Raw genomic sequence first — 20,626 nt, forward strand, 5'->3', positions numbered from 1 at the left:
TCCGCCTTCCGATAAACTAAACCCAAAGTTAAATTTTTTGGTGATTTGTTTTGCTTACAACTAATTCAACGACCAAAGAGAAAGAGAGAGTAGATTGAGTGGTATATATTGTATGAGTTAAATGTGACACAACTCTCACAACAATTACAGACTCTATTGCTCTCAACAAAACAAATTTATAATAAATATAACCATATAATAAAAAGTTATATATTTTTTGTTTGGTAGTAATACAGTATATCTATACAATATAAATAAAAATATTGTGTACAAACATTTTTCATTGCATTATCAATAACTTCTTATATTACAAGAAGCTTTGTTTAAACAACATTTTTAAAACTTGTTTTTATAATAATCTCTAACACATCAACAAATTGTATTGACATAATTTATATCAAAATTTAAATTATTTAATAATTAATTGTGACTTAATAAAAATATGTTTTAATTGCATTAATAATGCAAAAGTGGTATTTTAATTAGCCTTAAAATAATAAACATAATGTATATAATTGTAAAGTTGTTAATTAATTAGTCGACGACACGATTTTTAACGCAAAAACCGGAAATTATTTTAACTTAAAGTGATTTTTAGCATAAGTGTATATATAAGGTCTAAAAGTGAAACATCATATAAATTGTATATAATTTATATAATGARTATGTAATGTATTATATGATATCAATGACTGAATCAATTGAGATTTAGAAATAATTGACTTTTTTATCAATCTCTAATAAGTTGTGTGTGAATTGTATGTCTATCTGTAATACAAGACATTAGTTTGCTAGTGAAGTGCTGTTTATTTGGTATATTGCGCACAGGGAGAGAGCACTGGGAGAACAAACAGTATATTATTATTATATATATATATACATATAAGTTTGTGAACGATTTTTTCTCTATGTTTATATGTTTTGTGACATATTATCGATTGGCTTCTATAAGCACAGGGAGAAAGAGAGAGTGTGTGTGTATGTGTATCACAGATAGTGTTTATGTATAAGTGAAAGCATATCAGTGTCTTGTGTTGGTTTGGCCACCATTGATGTGAATTGAGTGCAGCAGTAGTTGAGACCACATCTGTTACTGACTTTTTGATGGACTCAAACTTCTTGTGATGAGTCAATCCTTCTGTCATCTCTAATATTATATTTAATATTAAGGTTACTGTGACTGTGATCCACAATAACTGACATTTTCATACAAATCATTTTAATAATACATTTTTCAAATTCTGTAAATAAAATTCTGTGCAATACTTCTGGTTTGTAAAGTGAATCTAAACTAAACGAGAGTCACAACTAATTTGTGTCACTTATATAATGTATAATTCACGACATCCGGTATGTGAGACTACAGTTTACTATAAATATTAATTAAATATTTTCATATTTGCAAAATTAGTGATTATATATATATTTTTTATTTTGTTAATATATTTAATATAACAATAATCATTTAAATCTATATTGATTTTGTTTACTTCTAAAATAAATTTACAATGTTATAAAATGTTATTATATTTATTAGTTTTATTAGTTTTATCATAAGTGATGTGCACTAACTTTTCAATGAAGTTTAAACAATTTATGATTTATTTATGATTTAATATTTTATTATCGCATTTCAGACAACACAACACAAGTCTTTTATTAGTAATATAAAGAACTGAAAAACAAATATTTGTTAAAATTATTTTTATTGTTATAACCTTCAGTTCAGATTGTCGTTAATTTGTTAGATTCATAAACATTATTATAATAACTTTTATTATATAACTAATATAATATTAGTTTTTGCAGTTATTTGCACCGTATATGTTATATAAATAATTATACTAAATCTAATAATTTGACATAATTTTATTTTTATTCACACTATTATTGACAGAAATTATTATTATAAATTAAACAATAAAATAATATGGATTTAATTAAATTATTTATTATTAAATTATTATTTTATGTYTTTTTAAATAAAAATTTATAAGATTCTAATGTATTAAAATATATTTTAAATATAAAATATCATTAAATATAAATACTATAATTATTCAATTCTAACATTGCTATCAAAGTAGCAATAATAATAAAATTACAATTTAATTATAGCGTTATATTATTTGCATATTACATGATTAAATAAATATTTAGTAGTAATAATAATAATAATTATATCACATCACATAATACAGTTTTTATTACTATAATAATTTTTAAAAATTATTTAAAACTAAATAATATTTTTCGATATTTAAAAAATGTAATTTGATTCAAACTATTTAATTTACTTAAATCTTTGATTATACAGTAGTAGTATAATTGATTTTCTTTAAATAAATATTCAAAAATTAAGTTTATTATAATTTTTTCACAACTTTATACATATTATACATACTTTAAAGGTATTATTAGACAAATTGAAATTATTAATAATTAATAATTAATTAATAAAAATTATTTGCAAAATGTTTATTGATGATTTATTTATTTTATTGACAATTAAATACTATACTATCTGTTTGTATTAATAATTTCAAACAATTATGTTTTTAGGGACCGCCACAAGCGGGACAACCGTTTAAATTCACGGTAACGGAAACGTGTGAACGAATTAAGGAAGAGTTCAACTTTATTCAGGCACAGTATCACAGGTAATGACCACTTGATGTTTCAATTTATTTATTTGTTTGATAAATATATATATATTCATTCATAACTATAAATAATGATATATTAATTGTTAGTTTAAAGCTTGAATTGGAGAAATTGGCGACAGAAAAGACTGAAATGCAAAGACATTATGTTATGGTTTGTTATATTTGATAATTATTTAATTTATTTAAGTCTCTGAAACTATATCTACATTTAATATTTTCATTATATAATAAATTTTTAATTATATTTCTATTTAGTATTACGAAATGTCTTATGGATTGAATGTAGAAATGCATAAACAAGTAAGCAATCATAAATTTACTTAAAACTAAACATTATTTTATATTTATATGTAATTTAATATTATATATTATTTTCATTTTTATAAAATAATTTTAATACTAATGATATATTTTCGTATAATCTCGTTACACACAYACACACACACACACACACACACACACACACACACACACACACACACACAGAGAGAGAGAGAGAGAGAGAGAGAGAGAGAGAGAGAGAGAGAGAGAGCATTAAATGCATTAACTACTCAATTGATGATTTATACCCAGATTTAGGCAAAAATAACTAAATACAATGATTTGATGCAAATCAAAACAGTCTACACATGATATACATTAATGATGTGATTTAAAACTACTACACAATATTTTGCAATATATATATATAACTTATCATTATTATTATATTAGAGCTACAAATTACACTCAATTATATTTGCCATTAATTTGTTATTTTTAACAAATGAATGCATCAATTTTTCTCAGTACATCCCTTAGAAATAAATATAATATTATATACTGTAAATAAAACACAATTATGTTTGTTTATATGTTTGATTATAAGTTGACATAACATATTTTTACTGTACATTTAAAATGAAAGAAACATTGAATTATAGTTATTATATATCATATTGTGAACAAAACTTTTTCAAAACGTGTTTTATAATCATTTGTAGTAACCATGAAAATTAAAATTAATTATTATTATTATTTCAAATCCTACATTTTTATTTTTTGTTAACTAAATAATTATTATTAATTTTCATGTAATAATTAAGTTTTGAATGATTTAAAAAAAGAAAGAAAGAGAGAGAGAGAGATAATTGTATGGTTATCTCAATTGTAGTAAATATTGTATATTTGTGTTTATATGATAGCATTCGCTAATTTAGACTTTACTAATGCAAGACTTGTCAAACAATACATTTTATTAATAATAACATATTATATATAATATAATATTAACACTATATACACARCGAAAGCATATGTACTGATTTTTATTAAATTATTATTATTATTAATTTTCTGAATTTTAAATATAATAGAAATATATAAATAAGTATTAGTATATATTTTGATGTTATTTTAATTCAATTCATAAATTAATTTAAATCAACTTTTCATAGCATTAATAATAATTATTAATTAGAGGAAAAGATTTTTATAAATTGTGTTTTAATACTTAATTTTTGAATAGTTTGAATACTTACAATTAAAATATATATATTATACTGTATACTATTTATACTGTATATTATTTCGTTAATTATTAGGAATTTAATCGATTCATTCAAATATAAGCTTTTAAAATAAATAATAAATACAAATTAATTAGTTAAACAAACAGATAGCCTAAAGTTATTAAATTAAAAAATTGTTTTAAAAACGTTGTTTGATTGTCATGTTATTATTAAAGTAATGGCTATAAAATTTTTATAATTTCATAGTATATTTAAAATGTTATGCTTTTGTTATATGAATTCATCACATTATCTATTAATAAACTTTTAAAGCCATCAATTTGACGTATGGGTCTGCCTATAGATATGGTATACAATAATATACTGTATATGGTTTGGGGGGAAGTAAGAGACGAGTTTACAAAATTGCTTATAAGTGGTATTAGTGTAACAAATGCTGTAAATTACATGATTTCAATGAATGTTATGTTGAAATTATTAAGCGCACCACTAATCTAGTATAGCATTCACAGGCTGTGCACAAACCATATAGTCATTGGTGATGGCAGTGGCGGTGACTGTCAGAGTCTAACACAAAACAAGAGGTTAGACAACAGTCTAAGCGTTAAGTTATTGAATGTACGGCCAGTTGTCTGCTAATGACGTTCAATACAGTATTGCCTGCAATACGACACCAACGATGCGTAACTCACGAGACAATCACGTATTGCTTGCTGTCTCACGCATCACATCACACGTATATATACTTATATACTATACCAAAATATATATAATAWATATAATATATACTGTATATATTCAATTCAGACACTATTATCTTTACACTATTATATTTTACTTTCCCCTCTTTATCTATCTATCTATCTATCTATCTATATCCACATTGATACAGTATATACACCACAGTATAATATATACCCTATTCATCTACTGTATCTTTGGTGTTGTTTTTTTCAAATCAAACTAAGCCAATAGTAAACCATTCATTGTACTTAAAATGATTGCTAAATATTATTACTATTAAAATACGAGTCTGTAATAACTTTTTGGATGAATAATAATATACTATTATATTAATATAAGTGAAACGTCTCAATAAGAGAAATTATTTTTTGGAAAATTATTTAGTTATTACCTGTATATACAAATTAACATTAAAACAAATAATTATTTCTATTGAATATGAAATTCAATTAAATAACTTATATTTTGATCATTTTCTCAAAGATTAAACACAAGATTGCAATTACTTTTTATTTGATATTATATTTATGAGAAGTTTGTCTCTTTAGCTTTCATACCAACAGTTAATGTTTGTGTTGAGTGGTAATAACGTTGGGGTAAAACCAGAATTATTATATATAGTATTATACAGTATTGACTGTATATGTATTTATTATAATCTACTGTATATATCATACATAATGTATACTGTATTATAAGCACAAGAAGTGGATCAACAATACATTAATGTCATACAAATGACTGATTGAGTGAAGCCATGGTTTTCATGAGTCGTAAATTGTCGGCGCCTTTCGGTGCGCACAGACATCATCTATCAGTGTATTGTTTTAATCATTTTATAACAAATAGTTTTATTGTATTTGTTATGTAATGATTTAAATAATACAGTATATTTACTCTCACATATGTATAAAATATGTAAATTATAATACTGTATGTATTAATGTTATTTGCATTATTGTTATTATTAAATTGTTTTATCATTTTATACCGATATAACTTTAAAAGCAATAAAATCGAAATCACAACATACTGTATATAATCTATAATAACTAATACTGTATAATATAAAACTAATAAAAATAGATAAACAATATGTTAGAATGTTATTGGCTTATTGCTAAATTATACTAACCTTAAAGTTAGTCTAAAACTTTTAACATAATGTGAAAACTAAAAGAAATTATTTTATTAGTAAATTAAAAAAAAATATTTATATCAAATACGTGATAATAAGCTGAACCAAAATGTTACAAATTCATTACATGGCTTATAAGCTAAAAGAATTGAATTTCAATTGGTTTCGAACCTCAGACCCCAAGTATGAGATTTTCAATCTTAAATGATTTAATTTGTTAATTTAAAGTCAATGTCAAAATTAACTGCTATTACATAGTAATTAACACTTTTGGTTCAATACACTTCACATGTAATTTTCTACAACACAAATATATACATATATACAGTATATATATATAAATATGTATATATATATATAAAATCAATGTCATAAAAGCTGACAAATGAGTTTGTATTTTTGTAGTCAACCCAACTGATTGCAAATTAACTTATTTTGACAAAAAAATCCATTCACTCTAACATTGATTTACTTTAACTATATTCACACTATTTTTAATTTTTTGAAGTTCAGACAAATATTGTAGCTTTTCTAACAATGTCTTAGTGAACATTATATTAATATAATATTAATTAAATGAACAATTTTGCTGAACAATAAATATTGATAATTACTATAATTTAATATATTAAAGTTAATATAAGAAAACATTTTATTAAATTTAATAATTAATTTAATTGTATTTAATAAATAAACGTAATAAATTTTTATTTGTCTATCACTTAAAACTATGTATCAATAAATGTTGTAAATAATATTTTCTTTAAATAAATAATAAAACTAAGTGTTTAAAGCTGTTTATAATTTGACATAAAGTATTTTCTATTAAAATAGTTATTGTTGTTGTGATTAAATATCACACACCGAAAGCATCTATGGTTTTGGATAAACTTATGCCAACAATATATCATTGAAATGTTTGCTTACAAAAGAAAGATTACAATTTTTGAATTTATTTTTACCAAACATTTCATGTGTATTATTACTTTTTCAAAGATTCTCACAATCAATGCCTTTATTTTTTCTCTCTCTCTCTCTCTCTCTCTCTCTCTCTCTCTCACACACACACACACACACACCACTTGTCTCTTTACACTCTACTTGTAAACCAAATCGTATGGATATATACTATGTATCTGATGTACAGTAAGTGAGAGCACATATAAAAATCGATTCCCACTTTTCCAAGAGATTATTCAGCTCTTCATAAAACTTGTGTATATATATATGATATATAGTATATATAGTATGTGTTCATTCAATGATGACCAACGGGGAGGGTATCAAATGGGCACAGTCACGATAGAGACATAATTGTCTATGTGATCCCAGTGCACGTACACAACTAAATTTATAGTCAAATTACTCGCATTTAACAACTAGTTTACTGTATATAATCTCAAATATATTTTAATTTAACTTTAAGTTCAAATTTTATATAATAAACATTTTTATATATTTAACATTAAAGTTATTCTAATTAATATTTATGACATCAACTTTTAAAATGTATTTTATTTAAAATACTATTTATTTAAAAAAAATATAATATTTATTTTAATATTAACTCAATAAAATGCTACAAATTATTATACCATATATTGTTTATACTGTGCATACTTGCTGATTTCTATATTTATATTATATAATAAAATATTTGTTTATATTTAGTATTTGTATATAAATAAACATAAATATATTTTATGTACCTATAAAAAGATAAACATTTTTGTGAATAGTTTTTATTATTAAATGTGCGTAAATTTAGGACTAAATTTTAGTCATGTATACTATATTCACACAAACACTTATATAAGCTTTGAATATCATGTTGTACTTACAATATGTAGTTTTTCAACACATTTCACAATAATCATTAATTATATTTTTTTTCTCAATTATTTGTTCACTCACTCACTGCTTATTTTTGGTATAAATCTACAAAATATACATTATATATCAGTATATATATATATATATAAAGAAATTCATATTAATTCATAGTATTACCGTAATATAAAATATAATATACATATTATTTTAGTATCAATTTGTTTGCCAATCGATTGAATATTATTTCTTTTACAATCGTTTACATAATATATTTATTCATTAGTTGTTATATAACATTTTAAAAATTAAATTTGTAAATACAGTATTTATGTTGAGTGATATAATAAACACATGATAAATATCTATAGTATTTTACTTTTAATCATATGATAGTATATATCAATTCATATAAATAATCTATAAGTTAAATATATAAATTTAAATGTGAATTTTAAAATATTGATGAATATGGAATAATTTTTATTTCATTTTTTTTAAATTGATAACTTACTTAAAAAATAAAAATTATTATTTACTAATTTAATATTCTCAATAAATTTACTTTTTATTAAAGTAAATTAAGATTTTAAAAATTGTATTCATTTATTTAAGAATATAGGATTTGATAATCTATAGTACATATAATTTATATGTATTTAAAATTTAATATCATTTATGACATAACATAATCTATAATAACTTATTATTAATATTATTAGTGGTTTATATACTAACACATTTAAATTGCATTTACATTTTGTGCAAAATTAACTATGTATTCACATAATTATATATTTATAGTTAACAAGTAAATGCTTATGCCATTGCAAATTACTATTATATAATTATATTATAGAATAAATTTTCATATAATAATTACTAATTTTGAAATTATCACTACATTTATATACTGTACTATAAATGTTGTTTATATATAATAGTTTAAATTTTACAAATAAGTTAGAGATTTAAAATAAATTACGAATTGTTATAAAAATATATAATTTCAAAATAATATAAGATTTAAAGTTTATTAATTTACAATTTTTCTCAATTTATAAAAATTAAAGTGATTACTATTTATGTAAAAACAAGACTAAATAATGCATGTATTTATAAAATGCAATGCAATGTAATCAAATCAATTTATTATATATATATATATATAATTATTGTATGCATCAGTACGGTATATAATTTAGATAATATAACAAGAAAATGCTAATTGTATGTGACATTGAATTAAATATCTAATTATATGAATCATATAATCATAAATCAATAACAAATCATCAATAGTTTATATTATTTTTTTATACTGTATATTATGTAAATAGTTATGTTGATATTGTATACACAATACATTACTATATATTTTTAGTTGTTATAGAAAAATCAAAGAGAAATATAAGATTAGGTCAACATTAGGGAAGGCATTCAAATAGTAAGCACAAGCAGATTATGTTATGATGTTTGAACATAATTTGTTTCAATAAACATACAAATTCTCTATTGTAATTAATATTACAAAAAATATATACTATAAATATATATAGCGACTAACAATAGTAATTTAATTTTAATTTATTAAAATAAGTAATAAATTTTGATAATGAAATAGATTTAACTCAATTGTTTTTTACATAACATTTTTACTTTCTATAATAACTTTTCTAAAATTATTTTTTTAATCAATAGTTAACTAAACATGTTATTTGTGTTAATATAAATTAAGTAAATTAATTAAATGGTTAATTATGTATAGTTTAAAAAAGAATAAATATTAATATATTTTTATTATTATTTAAACTGAATTCAATGGTGCTATCAATGGGTTTGTCATAAGAGTTCACTGAGAGATAGAGATGATAGAGAATAGGGATTTGCAAGTATATCACAAATTGTATGTTTGATTTATGGTTAAATTGTATATAATAGATGTATATATGCGCCCAAATAATTGAATTGATGAAAAATTCTGTTATCATAGAGTGTAAAGTATGTGTATGTATGTGATGTCCCTTTACTACTCCCTGGCCTCTCCTATCATTTTTCTCTTTACTACTTAAATAGTGTATAAAATGTATTGCTAGTGATGTGTTTGAGCGCTGGTATGCCTTAATAAATGTGAATGTGAATGTGATGTGTATGTTGTATGATGTGATGGTAGGAGTGGGTCGTCATCTGAATGCGTTAATGGTATCGTCTCACGCGTTGTGCCATTTTTGGGCGTATAATATCATACAATACATAATGCATTTCTCCTCTCATATCATAATGTTTTGTATAAGCTTTTAGTACTTGAATTCATAGGTTTTCATGTTATAAATAGCAAACATGCGAGTGATGTATACCATGTATTTTGTTTAATACTCTATTGTATTGTTGTCTGCAATTTACTGAATGCCATATAATAGCGTTTTTGCAGTGCTTTTGAGTTGAACTCAATTAAGAGTATACAGTATTAGTGTATAGCACGCAATCAAACATATAAAACATGTAAATACTAATGAATATTATACTCTATTTATTTTACATCATTGCCAGACATTTATGAAAAGAAAAGTAATAATTATTTGAGTAAAAAGCAAACAAACACTTCACCAGAATATTCTTTGTCCTTCCCTTTAACAACACATCCAACGTTTGTTTAGTCATTATGTTTACAATACACTGTTTTGGCAAACCTTTCAAATTGTATTTTGTTTATTAATTTAAGAGTTTATTACCACTTATGTTGTTAATGTCATTCAAATATATACATATTCTATAATAAATTGCATTTATTTTTATGCAAATATTGTTAATCAATACATAAATAGTAATCTTTTATTTAAATTATTTTTATTAAAAAATGATTTCAAAACAGTGGTCATCTAAAAACCAAATATGAATTAAAAGTTGTGTACAATTTGTTTAATAACTTTGCAGTCGTGTCTCTAACTCTCCCAAGAGATTGATTGTAGAAAAGTCTGAATTCAATTAAGTTATGTAAAGATTGCAACAAAACATTTGTGTGCAAACACTGTCCAGTCATTTGAGAGTCAAACACAAGCAAACTCTCTCTGCAATTGTTTTGTCGATAATATAGTATTAAAACTCTTGTTCTTAAATTAGTTCTCCTTTTTAGAGAATATACTGTATATGAGATTTTTAGTATTGAATGCCATTATTTGACACAACTGTTAATCAGATGCCATCTAAAGGCATACATCTATCCATATATTTATCTAACTATTGTCTAAGCAATCAATTGTGTGTTCAATTTGGACGAAAGCAATAGTTTTATAACTCTAAACACATTATTAACATTTCATTTTAGTTTAGTTTAGATCTCGTTATTAGACAAATCTATTATTAAAAACTTGCATTAATTGAGTGAATTATTTAACAAAAACAACTCAGTTTTACTATTAACTTATAACTGAAAAAAAGAAAAATAATAATGTAAATTAATTATAAAAATTTTACATATTCAGTGTCTATGAAAAACATAAATATAATTATAAATTATTTATTGATGTTATTTTTTAACTTTAATAGCTTTTAAGAGACAAATATTATTTAATTAATACTGATTTTTATACAACACTTTAATTTCAAAATTTAAATAATACTTTTAAAAATACTAATAAATTATATTTAAATTACAATTCATTTGTGTTTTATTTCATGTTGATATTTGATCAAATTATATACTACTTTATTAATTAAGTCAATAAAATTATAAATTTAATTTTGATAAACAATGTTTACAAAAATAATTTATTTGTTTATAAATTAACAAACTATTATATTTGAATTATATATATGAATACAATTATTTATAGTTTTGATTATAATTTATTTTTAGACAGAAATTGCCAAACGTTTAAATGCTATTATCGCACAAATATTACCTTTTCTATCACAAGAGGTAAGTCATTATATGTTAAATATTTAAATTTATTACATATATTGTAAAATTTTATTTTATTATTAAATGTAATCTGTATTTATTTGTAAATATATCAATAATTTAATATTTTTATCTAAATATAAATATGAAAATTGTGATATTTTTTATTATATTACTGATAGTCATTTAATATTTAACAATTTTATTTTTATTTTGTTAAATATAATAAATATTTATTTTTAAACAAGTTATTATCTGTTAGTGCAATAAATTTTATTTTTTGTTTGTTTTTTATTTCAATTAATTTAGTTAACTAAAAATATATAAGTTAATAGCATGGATTTAATTTGTATTTATTTTTATTTCTAGCGTCATTTAAAAAACTTAAATTAGGTTTAATTTTTTTGCTTAAAAACTAAATAATAAAACAAAGTAGTAATTATATAAATCTCACATTTTATTTTTAATTCAAATAAATTTTAGTTTTAAAATAAACAAATAAACCATTAAACCAAATAAACCATATTTTTATATTGATGTAAGTTTTAATAATAATAATAATTACTATTTATATTAAATAAAAGATACTCTAGTTCACTTTTTGTTTATAAACGAAATTAAATAATAAATTAATTTTATTTGAATCTTTTATTATAACTTATAATTTTTAAGCTCAAAATCATATACATATATAATAATAATAATATATTAATATAAATAATAACTTAGAAATAAATGAGACAATGTTTATTAAAATTGACTAAAAGAGATGACATCAGTAATATACACTTTATACTGTACTACCATTTCTATGTAATAAATAAAAATATGTTTGATATCCCCTGTTTAACCCCCCATTTAGTAATGTTTTGCTATGAGAGTTGCCTCCGGGGACCCTAAATATACATTGAGCTCAAACCAAACATTTAGAGCAACTTTACTTAGCAATCTCTCAGTCAATATTGATGCCCAGAATCTGGTCTGTTTGCAGTGCCTTTCCTCTCTCTATACTCTCTTTTTTCTCCCTTTCCTCTATGTTTGGCTGATTGTGTACTTAACATGAATGTGTTGTATAGTATGCGTTACATGCTTTAACAATACATCATTCAATTGAATACTGTATGCCAGTGCCGGTGCTATTTTTGCCGATAACAACAACACACAGAGTAAAGCCAATATTGAAGCGATCGATTGCACAATAAAAGCAATGAAAGCAATGAAAGTAACTTAAATGTAGAATATTTACCAACAGAGCTAACAATCATATAAACCTACTCTATGTGTACATTCAACTCAAACATTGCTATATATTTATATTATTATTATTATATATATTGTATAAACTGTATATATATATATATACTGTAAATTCTTATATAAAGCTGCAGTATATATATATATATATACTGTATTTTGTTGACAAACAATCCATTTATATAATACATTATATTAAATATTTACTATATATTCAATTGACAATACAATGAATTGACTCTAATTATAAAATATAACACAACACATTGCTTTAGACACTTACAAATAAATAATATAATAAATTGTTATAAAAATAATTATTATTTTTATTTATTTTGCCATATAATAAGCACCAACAACAAGTTGCCAGTGCTGTCGAAAGAGCCAAACAGGTGACTATGACTGAACTTAATGCTATTATCGGGGTATGTATTGACCACTTAATTAATTAATTAATTTTTGTTAATAGCTCTAATTTGTATATATAAAATCAATTCATTGATAAATTTTATATTTATTTTGATATATTATGTTTACTTTCATGTAATAATTATTTATTTAATATAAAAACAAAAGATAGACAAGTAGTTAAAAAAAAACAAAAATCACATTTACTTATTATTAGTTTTGCTTATGTAATTTACTTTAATTTTTAAATATATAAATAATAATAATATTAAGTTTAAAGTCATTAGAGAGTTAACTATTATTGAGTGTTGTGTAGTGTGACGGCAGTTGTTTGTTAATTTGAGAGCCGAGTCAGTCATTAGTGATATAACAATATATTAATATTTGAAATCTCTATTGTATTCACAGCAACAGCACTCAGGAATCGCTCATTTGATGGTAAGTCAAGTCAATTATGTTATACTTAAGTCTCTCTCTCTCTCTCTCTCTCTCTCTCTCTCTCTCTCTCTCTCTGTACTGAGTATGTTGTCGGTGGAAGTCCTTCAACGCTTAGCTGACATTCCCTTTAAAAAAATAAATTCTGTTTTAGAAATGCCGTGAAGTGAGAGAATGAGAAAATTTTTTGGACACAATAATAGTTGTGACTATAGTTAGAGGTTGTGCTTCACATTATTTTTCAAAGGCTATACTTATATCTATAATAGTTTATATATATATATTCACTGCACTGGTATATAGTTAGTAGTATTTCTCTCAAGTCATCAGAGCATAAAACCCCAAAAGACGCCGTACTCTTACACACAATGGTTGAGCCATTATTTTCACGCATTTATGTTTCACAGGATTCCTCACTAACTCTCTTATTATTAGACAAAATAACACATACTATATATGAATAGCACATACATATAGAATATTATGAATTCCATGTGTGATGACTGAGCTCTGGTGCTGTTAGTGCTCTACTGGCACACCGTGACGGCCAACTAGTGAGGGCAACCCTGACGATGGGCTTATGCCCTGTCAAACATAATATAGCGATTCTGTGTAATCTCTATACCCCTCAAACACACACACATTCATTCACTCTCTATATGCTTATGTAAGAGAAGTGAAGCGAAAAACAGGGTTTGCGTTCATATAATAGCTCTCGACTTGAATTAGAGTAGTATTACTCGCTTTTGTTGTCATTAATTTCATTTGATATACATTTTCTATTCATAAGTATCACAATAATAGCAAAATTATTTGTATTTCTATGTCAACTAAAGCAACAAATCCATGCCCAGCAATTGCCATCTGCCCATTCCCATGGACCGACTGGCCTACCACTTATGCCACATCCGTCACTGACTGGCCTTCCGCAGTCGTCAGCCGCAGCCGCCGCAGCTCTAACCGCTGGAATACCTCCTTCGAGTTCAGCGGCCGCTGGATTACTAGCTTTGTCTGCGGCCGGATCACTAACGGGCGTCTCCTCTGTCGCATCAAATAACAACAATAACTCATCTCATTTACCCGGAATCCCGACAACCCTTTCAAAAGAGTCGTCTCATAGAGAAAACAATGAAAAAAGAGCTTTTAATGGTCAGTAAACATACATATTATAGAATATTATACACATATTATACATATCCAACATTTAACACAAATTGATTTTTAATACATTTTTATTTATTCTCTATTTTTTCTTATGTTTTTATGAATTATTTGGACACAAAAACCAGATGACAGAAGAGAGGTATGATTTTTGTTTAATAAAACTAAAAACATTATGTTATGATATTTTTTCAACAATAAAATGTGAATTTAATTTTGAATATGAATTTTAAATATTAATATAAAAAAATGTTTTTTACTAGTCTTACAATTGCAAAAATAAATTGTAAAATACTATATACTGTAGAATATACGGTATATAAGTTATACTGTATATCAATATAGAGTAACAAAAATCGAATAAATAGCACACAATCCAAACATTTTGAAATTTCAATTTATTTTAAGCTTATTTGAAAAATACTATACTTTTCACTTTTATGCCCAAAAGTTATATAAAACTAGTTGTAAGTTATACGATAAATGTATGTACTGTTAAAAATATCTCATATCTATTGACACTCTATATAAAAAAGAGACGTTTCTCTCCCGGGAAGCCATGGATTCGCTTTTCTCACTTCAATCTCTTTATCGATTATTCTCTCGTCTCATATGTTATACTTATTCTTCCTCATCTCTCTCTCTCTCTCTCTCTCTCTCTCTCTCTCTCTCTCTCTCTCTCTTGTGTTTCTATAGAGTATTTCTTTTATTTTATTTTTGTCTTCCATTTGACTTTATTTTTCTAAACCATAGTTTCATTTGTTTTGATATGTATTGTCTATAATATAGTTGGTATTGAAAATCTTTAGACAGATAGTAAATCCTTTTATGTCGAGTATTTAAATGACTTGAGAATGTAATAAAAATTCATTTCTCTCTCCTTTCGTGTCATTACTTTTCTAAATCGATCTAAAAATATAAATATACAGTATATTCAAGTTATGAACGATGCATATCTACACTGTTTTAATACATAAAATGCCAGTAAAATATGAATATATATTTGTTATATAGTAATGTAATATTTGATTTTTTCTTATATGCTGAAAATATAACAATAATACAATGTTTTAAATAACAAAACAAAAAATAAGCTGTTAGTTATTTGTTATTTTGTTGATATTTCAATACAACAAAAAAACATTTTTAATAGTTATTGAGTGAACATAGAATTTGAGACCAAATCTAAAATGAATGAGTGATTTAGTAATACATTGAATGCCAGTATTTGAGACATAGATTTGAGTGCAGAGAGCGTTAAAAAGATTGATGAATGAACTCATTGGCTAAAAGATGATTATCAATGGATAGATGAGATGAGGGATCAAAAAGGCGAATCAAATGCGGGGAAAATAGTGAATCAATGAATGCATTGCCAAACATACAGATATATACATACTATGAGCTGAGTTAAGATCAGACTTTTTATACCAACTTATCAAAACATATAAGCATTTAATCTCTATGTTAGTGACCGATGGCTAATAATAATTGTCATATCATTATATCATTGCGTTTGAATAGAGAGCATCATTTTCGCCACACTCTGAACGTACACTACATCGAAGTCGTACCCCTGAAGTAGAGATTAAATCCAAGAGAAGATCTAAAGATATAGAAAAAAGTGATCACAATGTAAGTCAAGCCTAACTTTTCTCATTTTTTAGACAATCAATAAATTTCTAACCAAATGTTTGTTTATATACTTCAGGGCAGTGAAGACGAAAAGAGTGATCAGGATTTGGTTGTGGATGTGGCCAATGAGGTTCATATATATCTATAAATATATATAAAGTATATAAACACACACACACACACACACACACACACACACACACACACACACACACACACACACACACACACACACACACACACACACACACATACATACATACATACATACATACATACATACATACATACATACATACATACATACATACATACATACATACATACATACATACATACATACATACATACATACATACATACATACATACATACATACATACATACATACATACATACATACATACATACATACATACATACATACATACATACATACATACATACATACATACATACATACATACATACATACATACATACATACATACATACATACATACATACATAWATAWATACATACATACATACACACAAACATATACATACATAATACCTACATACATACATATATATATACACACATACATACATACATACATACATACATACATACATACATACATACATACATACATACATACATACATATATATATATATATATATATATATATATATATATATATATATAATGTCTAAATAATATATTTGTAGTTTATATACAGTATATTTACAAGACATCTATATATGTGTTGTGTAAATCATTGATTTTATTGATTACATGCTAATGTCTATACGAGTCAACTGCAAGTGTAGATAATTGATTAGAAAATAATTTACATAATAGATAATTGATTGACTTTTTTGGTTTGACATAACAATTACAACAATTGTTGAGAAGACTAATTGCATAGTATTTTTATTCACTAATATTGTATATTGTAATGATATACTGCATTGTATTGTAGATATTGTAAATGACAATTAACAGTACATGATATACATGTTATAAATATGTTATTCAATACAAAGAAGTCACAAATTGATTTGTAATTTGTTTATTAAATTAATAGATAACATAAACAGCATTTTAATATAATAATAAATACATAATTAATATACAACGAGAAATAATAAAATGACAACTAATAAAACAAAATGTTTGTATGTTTTTACTGGTATAGGAGCCCATCTCCCCTCGCAATGGTTCTACTTCTCCCCGTGAGAACGGTGCAGATGTCCGTATTAAGCGGGAACGAGAGCGGCCGCCCTCCCGATCGGGATCGTCGTCTAACAGCAGTACTCCTCTGTCAATAAAACCTAAAGAGCACTCTGTATGAAATACAAACATATAATATACAATATATTTATATATCCTAATCCCATATCCCTATGTGTGATGCTATTAGAGACCAAATTTGCTTTTATTATATATTTTATATTTATGATGTCTATTGATTTAAACTATATTTATATTTATTTGAATTATATTTGTTATAATAACAGTAAACTTTAAAGCAAATAGAGAGTTGTGTTGACAATATAAGCCAATTGTTTTGTTATTAATTTATTTGATTGTTTGTTTGTTTGTTTGTTTGATGTATGAAAGGCTGACAAACCGCCTACACCTGTGTCTAAACCAATAACACCGACCAGCTCTGGCTCGACAACTCCGAGTTCGAGCGCTAATAAAACACCTAAACCTACCACTTCTATCGGTAAACATATTGTTTCACTTATCTGTTTGTAAAATCACTTTTGAAAAATCATAAACTAATGCAAATATTGGTCTTTCATTCAGGTCCTCCCTTTCCCTATTTACACGGAACACCATCTGCTCACCCGTCACTACCCGCTGATTTAAGTGTGGCCGCAGCCGCTTATTCACAGGGATTGTTGCACAACAACATCAATCCCGCCCTTAATTCATATCCACGAGGATTAGTAAGACTTAATTAATTATTTAATGCATAATAGTTGTTATATAATATATATTTATATTTATAGGTTCCTGGATATGATGCCCATCCCTCACTCCGAACTCCTGGCTTTATACCCGGAGGAAAGCCTGCTTATTCATTCCATGTGAATGCTGAGGGTCAAGTACAACCCGTTCCCTTCCCACCCGATGCTCTCATCGGTTCGGGGATTCCTCGACACGCCAGACAAATAAATACTCTAAATCACGGAGAAGTTGTTTGTGCCGTCACTATCAGTAATCCCACTAAATATGTATACACTGGGGGTAAAGGTTGTGTTAAAGTGTGGGATATCAGTCAACCCGGGAATAAAAGTCCTGTTTCTCAATTGGATTGTTTGGTAATATATTTTAAATATAAATGAAGTAAAACAAAAAAATATATATAATTTTGTTTATTTGTGTTAAATAGCAAAAAGACAATTATATCCGTTCGTGTAAACTGTTACCCGACGGTAGAACTCTTATAGTTGGAGGAGAAGCCAGTACTATATGTATATGGGATTTGGGCGCTACTATTCCAAGAATAAAAGCTGAATTGACATCATCTGCACCGGCATGTTATGCATTGGCCATAAGTCCAGACAACAAAGTTTGTTTTAGTTGTTGCAGTGATGGAAATATCGCAGTTTGGGATCTTCACAATCAAATACTTGTTCGCCAATTTCAAGGACATACAGACGGGGCATCTTGTATTGACATCAGTAGTGATGGCAATAAACTATGGACTGGTGGTCTCGATAATACTGTCCGATCGTGGGATCTCAGAGAGGTTTTAAAAATTATTATTTTTGATTTTAATTGATAATTAATAGTTTATAAACTAAAGGGTCGTCAACTACAACAACACGATTTTACATCACAAATATTTTCATTAGGTTATTGTCCAACTGGTGATTGGTTGGCTGTCGGGTATGTTTTGACAATTGATTTAACAAATGTTATAATAATTGATGAAATATTTTGTATAATAATATAAACAGAATGGAGAGCAGTAATGTTGAAGTACTTCATTGCTCTAAACCCGACAAATATCAGTTGCATTTACACGAAAGTTGTGTATTATCGCTAAAGTTTGCCAATTGTGGCAAATGGTTTGTCAGCACCGGTAAAGACAATCTATTGAATGCTTGGAGAACACCATACGGAGCGTCCATTTTTCAGGTATTTGATTCATAAATTGATATTAAATGAAATGATATTATAATAGATTTGTTTGTATTTACAGTCAAAAGAGTCTTCGTCAGTACTGAGTTGTGACATCTCATCTGATGACAAATATATAGTTACCGGTTCTGGAGATAAAAAAGCATCACTTTATGAAGTCATCTATTAATTAATTAAATATATTTATCAAATTTCATTTTCATTTTCATTCATTATATCATAACAATATCATTGCCAACAATTATTGTCATTTTCAAGTTTATCATTAATATAGTTATTTGTTTATATACTATCTTTGAATATATGTTTATATTCTTAATTATAAATTAAAAAAACTTTTTATTTATTAATTGGATATTATAAAAATACTATTAATTAATTGTCGTGTTTATGTTGATTTTAATATAATAATAAAGATTTTTAATTATTAAATATTTAATATTTAATTTTCTATTCTTTGTAAATAACATTAAAAACTAATTTATTTTCGGTTAGTATAAAACATTTAATCTAATAATTTGATGATAACTCTATGATATTATCATTTCTCTAATTGAATTTTTCATATTACTACTGAATAAACAGTTAATTATTATACTTCACACAAATTATTAAATTATTTTAAAAATTATAACAAAAATTAATAATTATAATTTAATGTTTGACTAAAAAAGTAATAGCAATTAATTACATAATTTTGAAACTCTCTTATTACAAATACGTTTATAAAGTTAAATACTATTTCATTTATTTTTAAAATAACTTGTTTACTAAAATAAATTTATAATCATTCTTT

The 20,626-nt window shown here is 24.7% G+C and overlaps 1 protein-coding gene across 1 annotated transcript; it reads left to right on the forward strand.

Moving 5' to 3' along the window:
- Positions 1-1,129: 1,129 nt before the first annotated feature.
- LOC128958042 (transducin-like enhancer protein 4) lies at positions 1,130-19,999 on the forward strand. Its single transcript, XM_054303857.1, has 19 exons — positions 1,130-1,350; positions 2,563-2,660; positions 2,754-2,817; positions 2,922-2,966; positions 11,746-11,808; positions 13,395-13,469; positions 13,861-13,890; positions 14,724-15,036; positions 15,177-15,190; positions 16,573-16,683; positions 16,760-16,813; positions 17,870-18,019; positions 18,295-18,403; positions 18,487-18,629; positions 18,693-19,004; positions 19,076-19,435; positions 19,493-19,575; positions 19,647-19,827; positions 19,892-19,999. The coding sequence occupies exons 1-19, from the start codon at positions 1,330-1,332 to the stop codon at positions 19,997-19,999; spliced, it is 2,334 nt and encodes a 777-aa protein (XP_054159832.1). The 5' UTR covers positions 1,130-1,329.
- The last annotated feature ends 627 nt before the right edge of the window (positions 20,000-20,626 follow it).

This window comes from Oppia nitens, unplaced genomic scaffold (genome assembly GCF_028296485.1).
Source record: "Oppia nitens isolate AA-2021 unplaced genomic scaffold, nextdenovo-longstitch-racon4-pilon3 scaffold3_pilon_pilon_pilon, whole genome shotgun sequence".
NCBI classification, from domain to species: domain Eukaryota; kingdom Metazoa; phylum Arthropoda; class Arachnida; order Sarcoptiformes; family Oppiidae; genus Oppia; species Oppia nitens.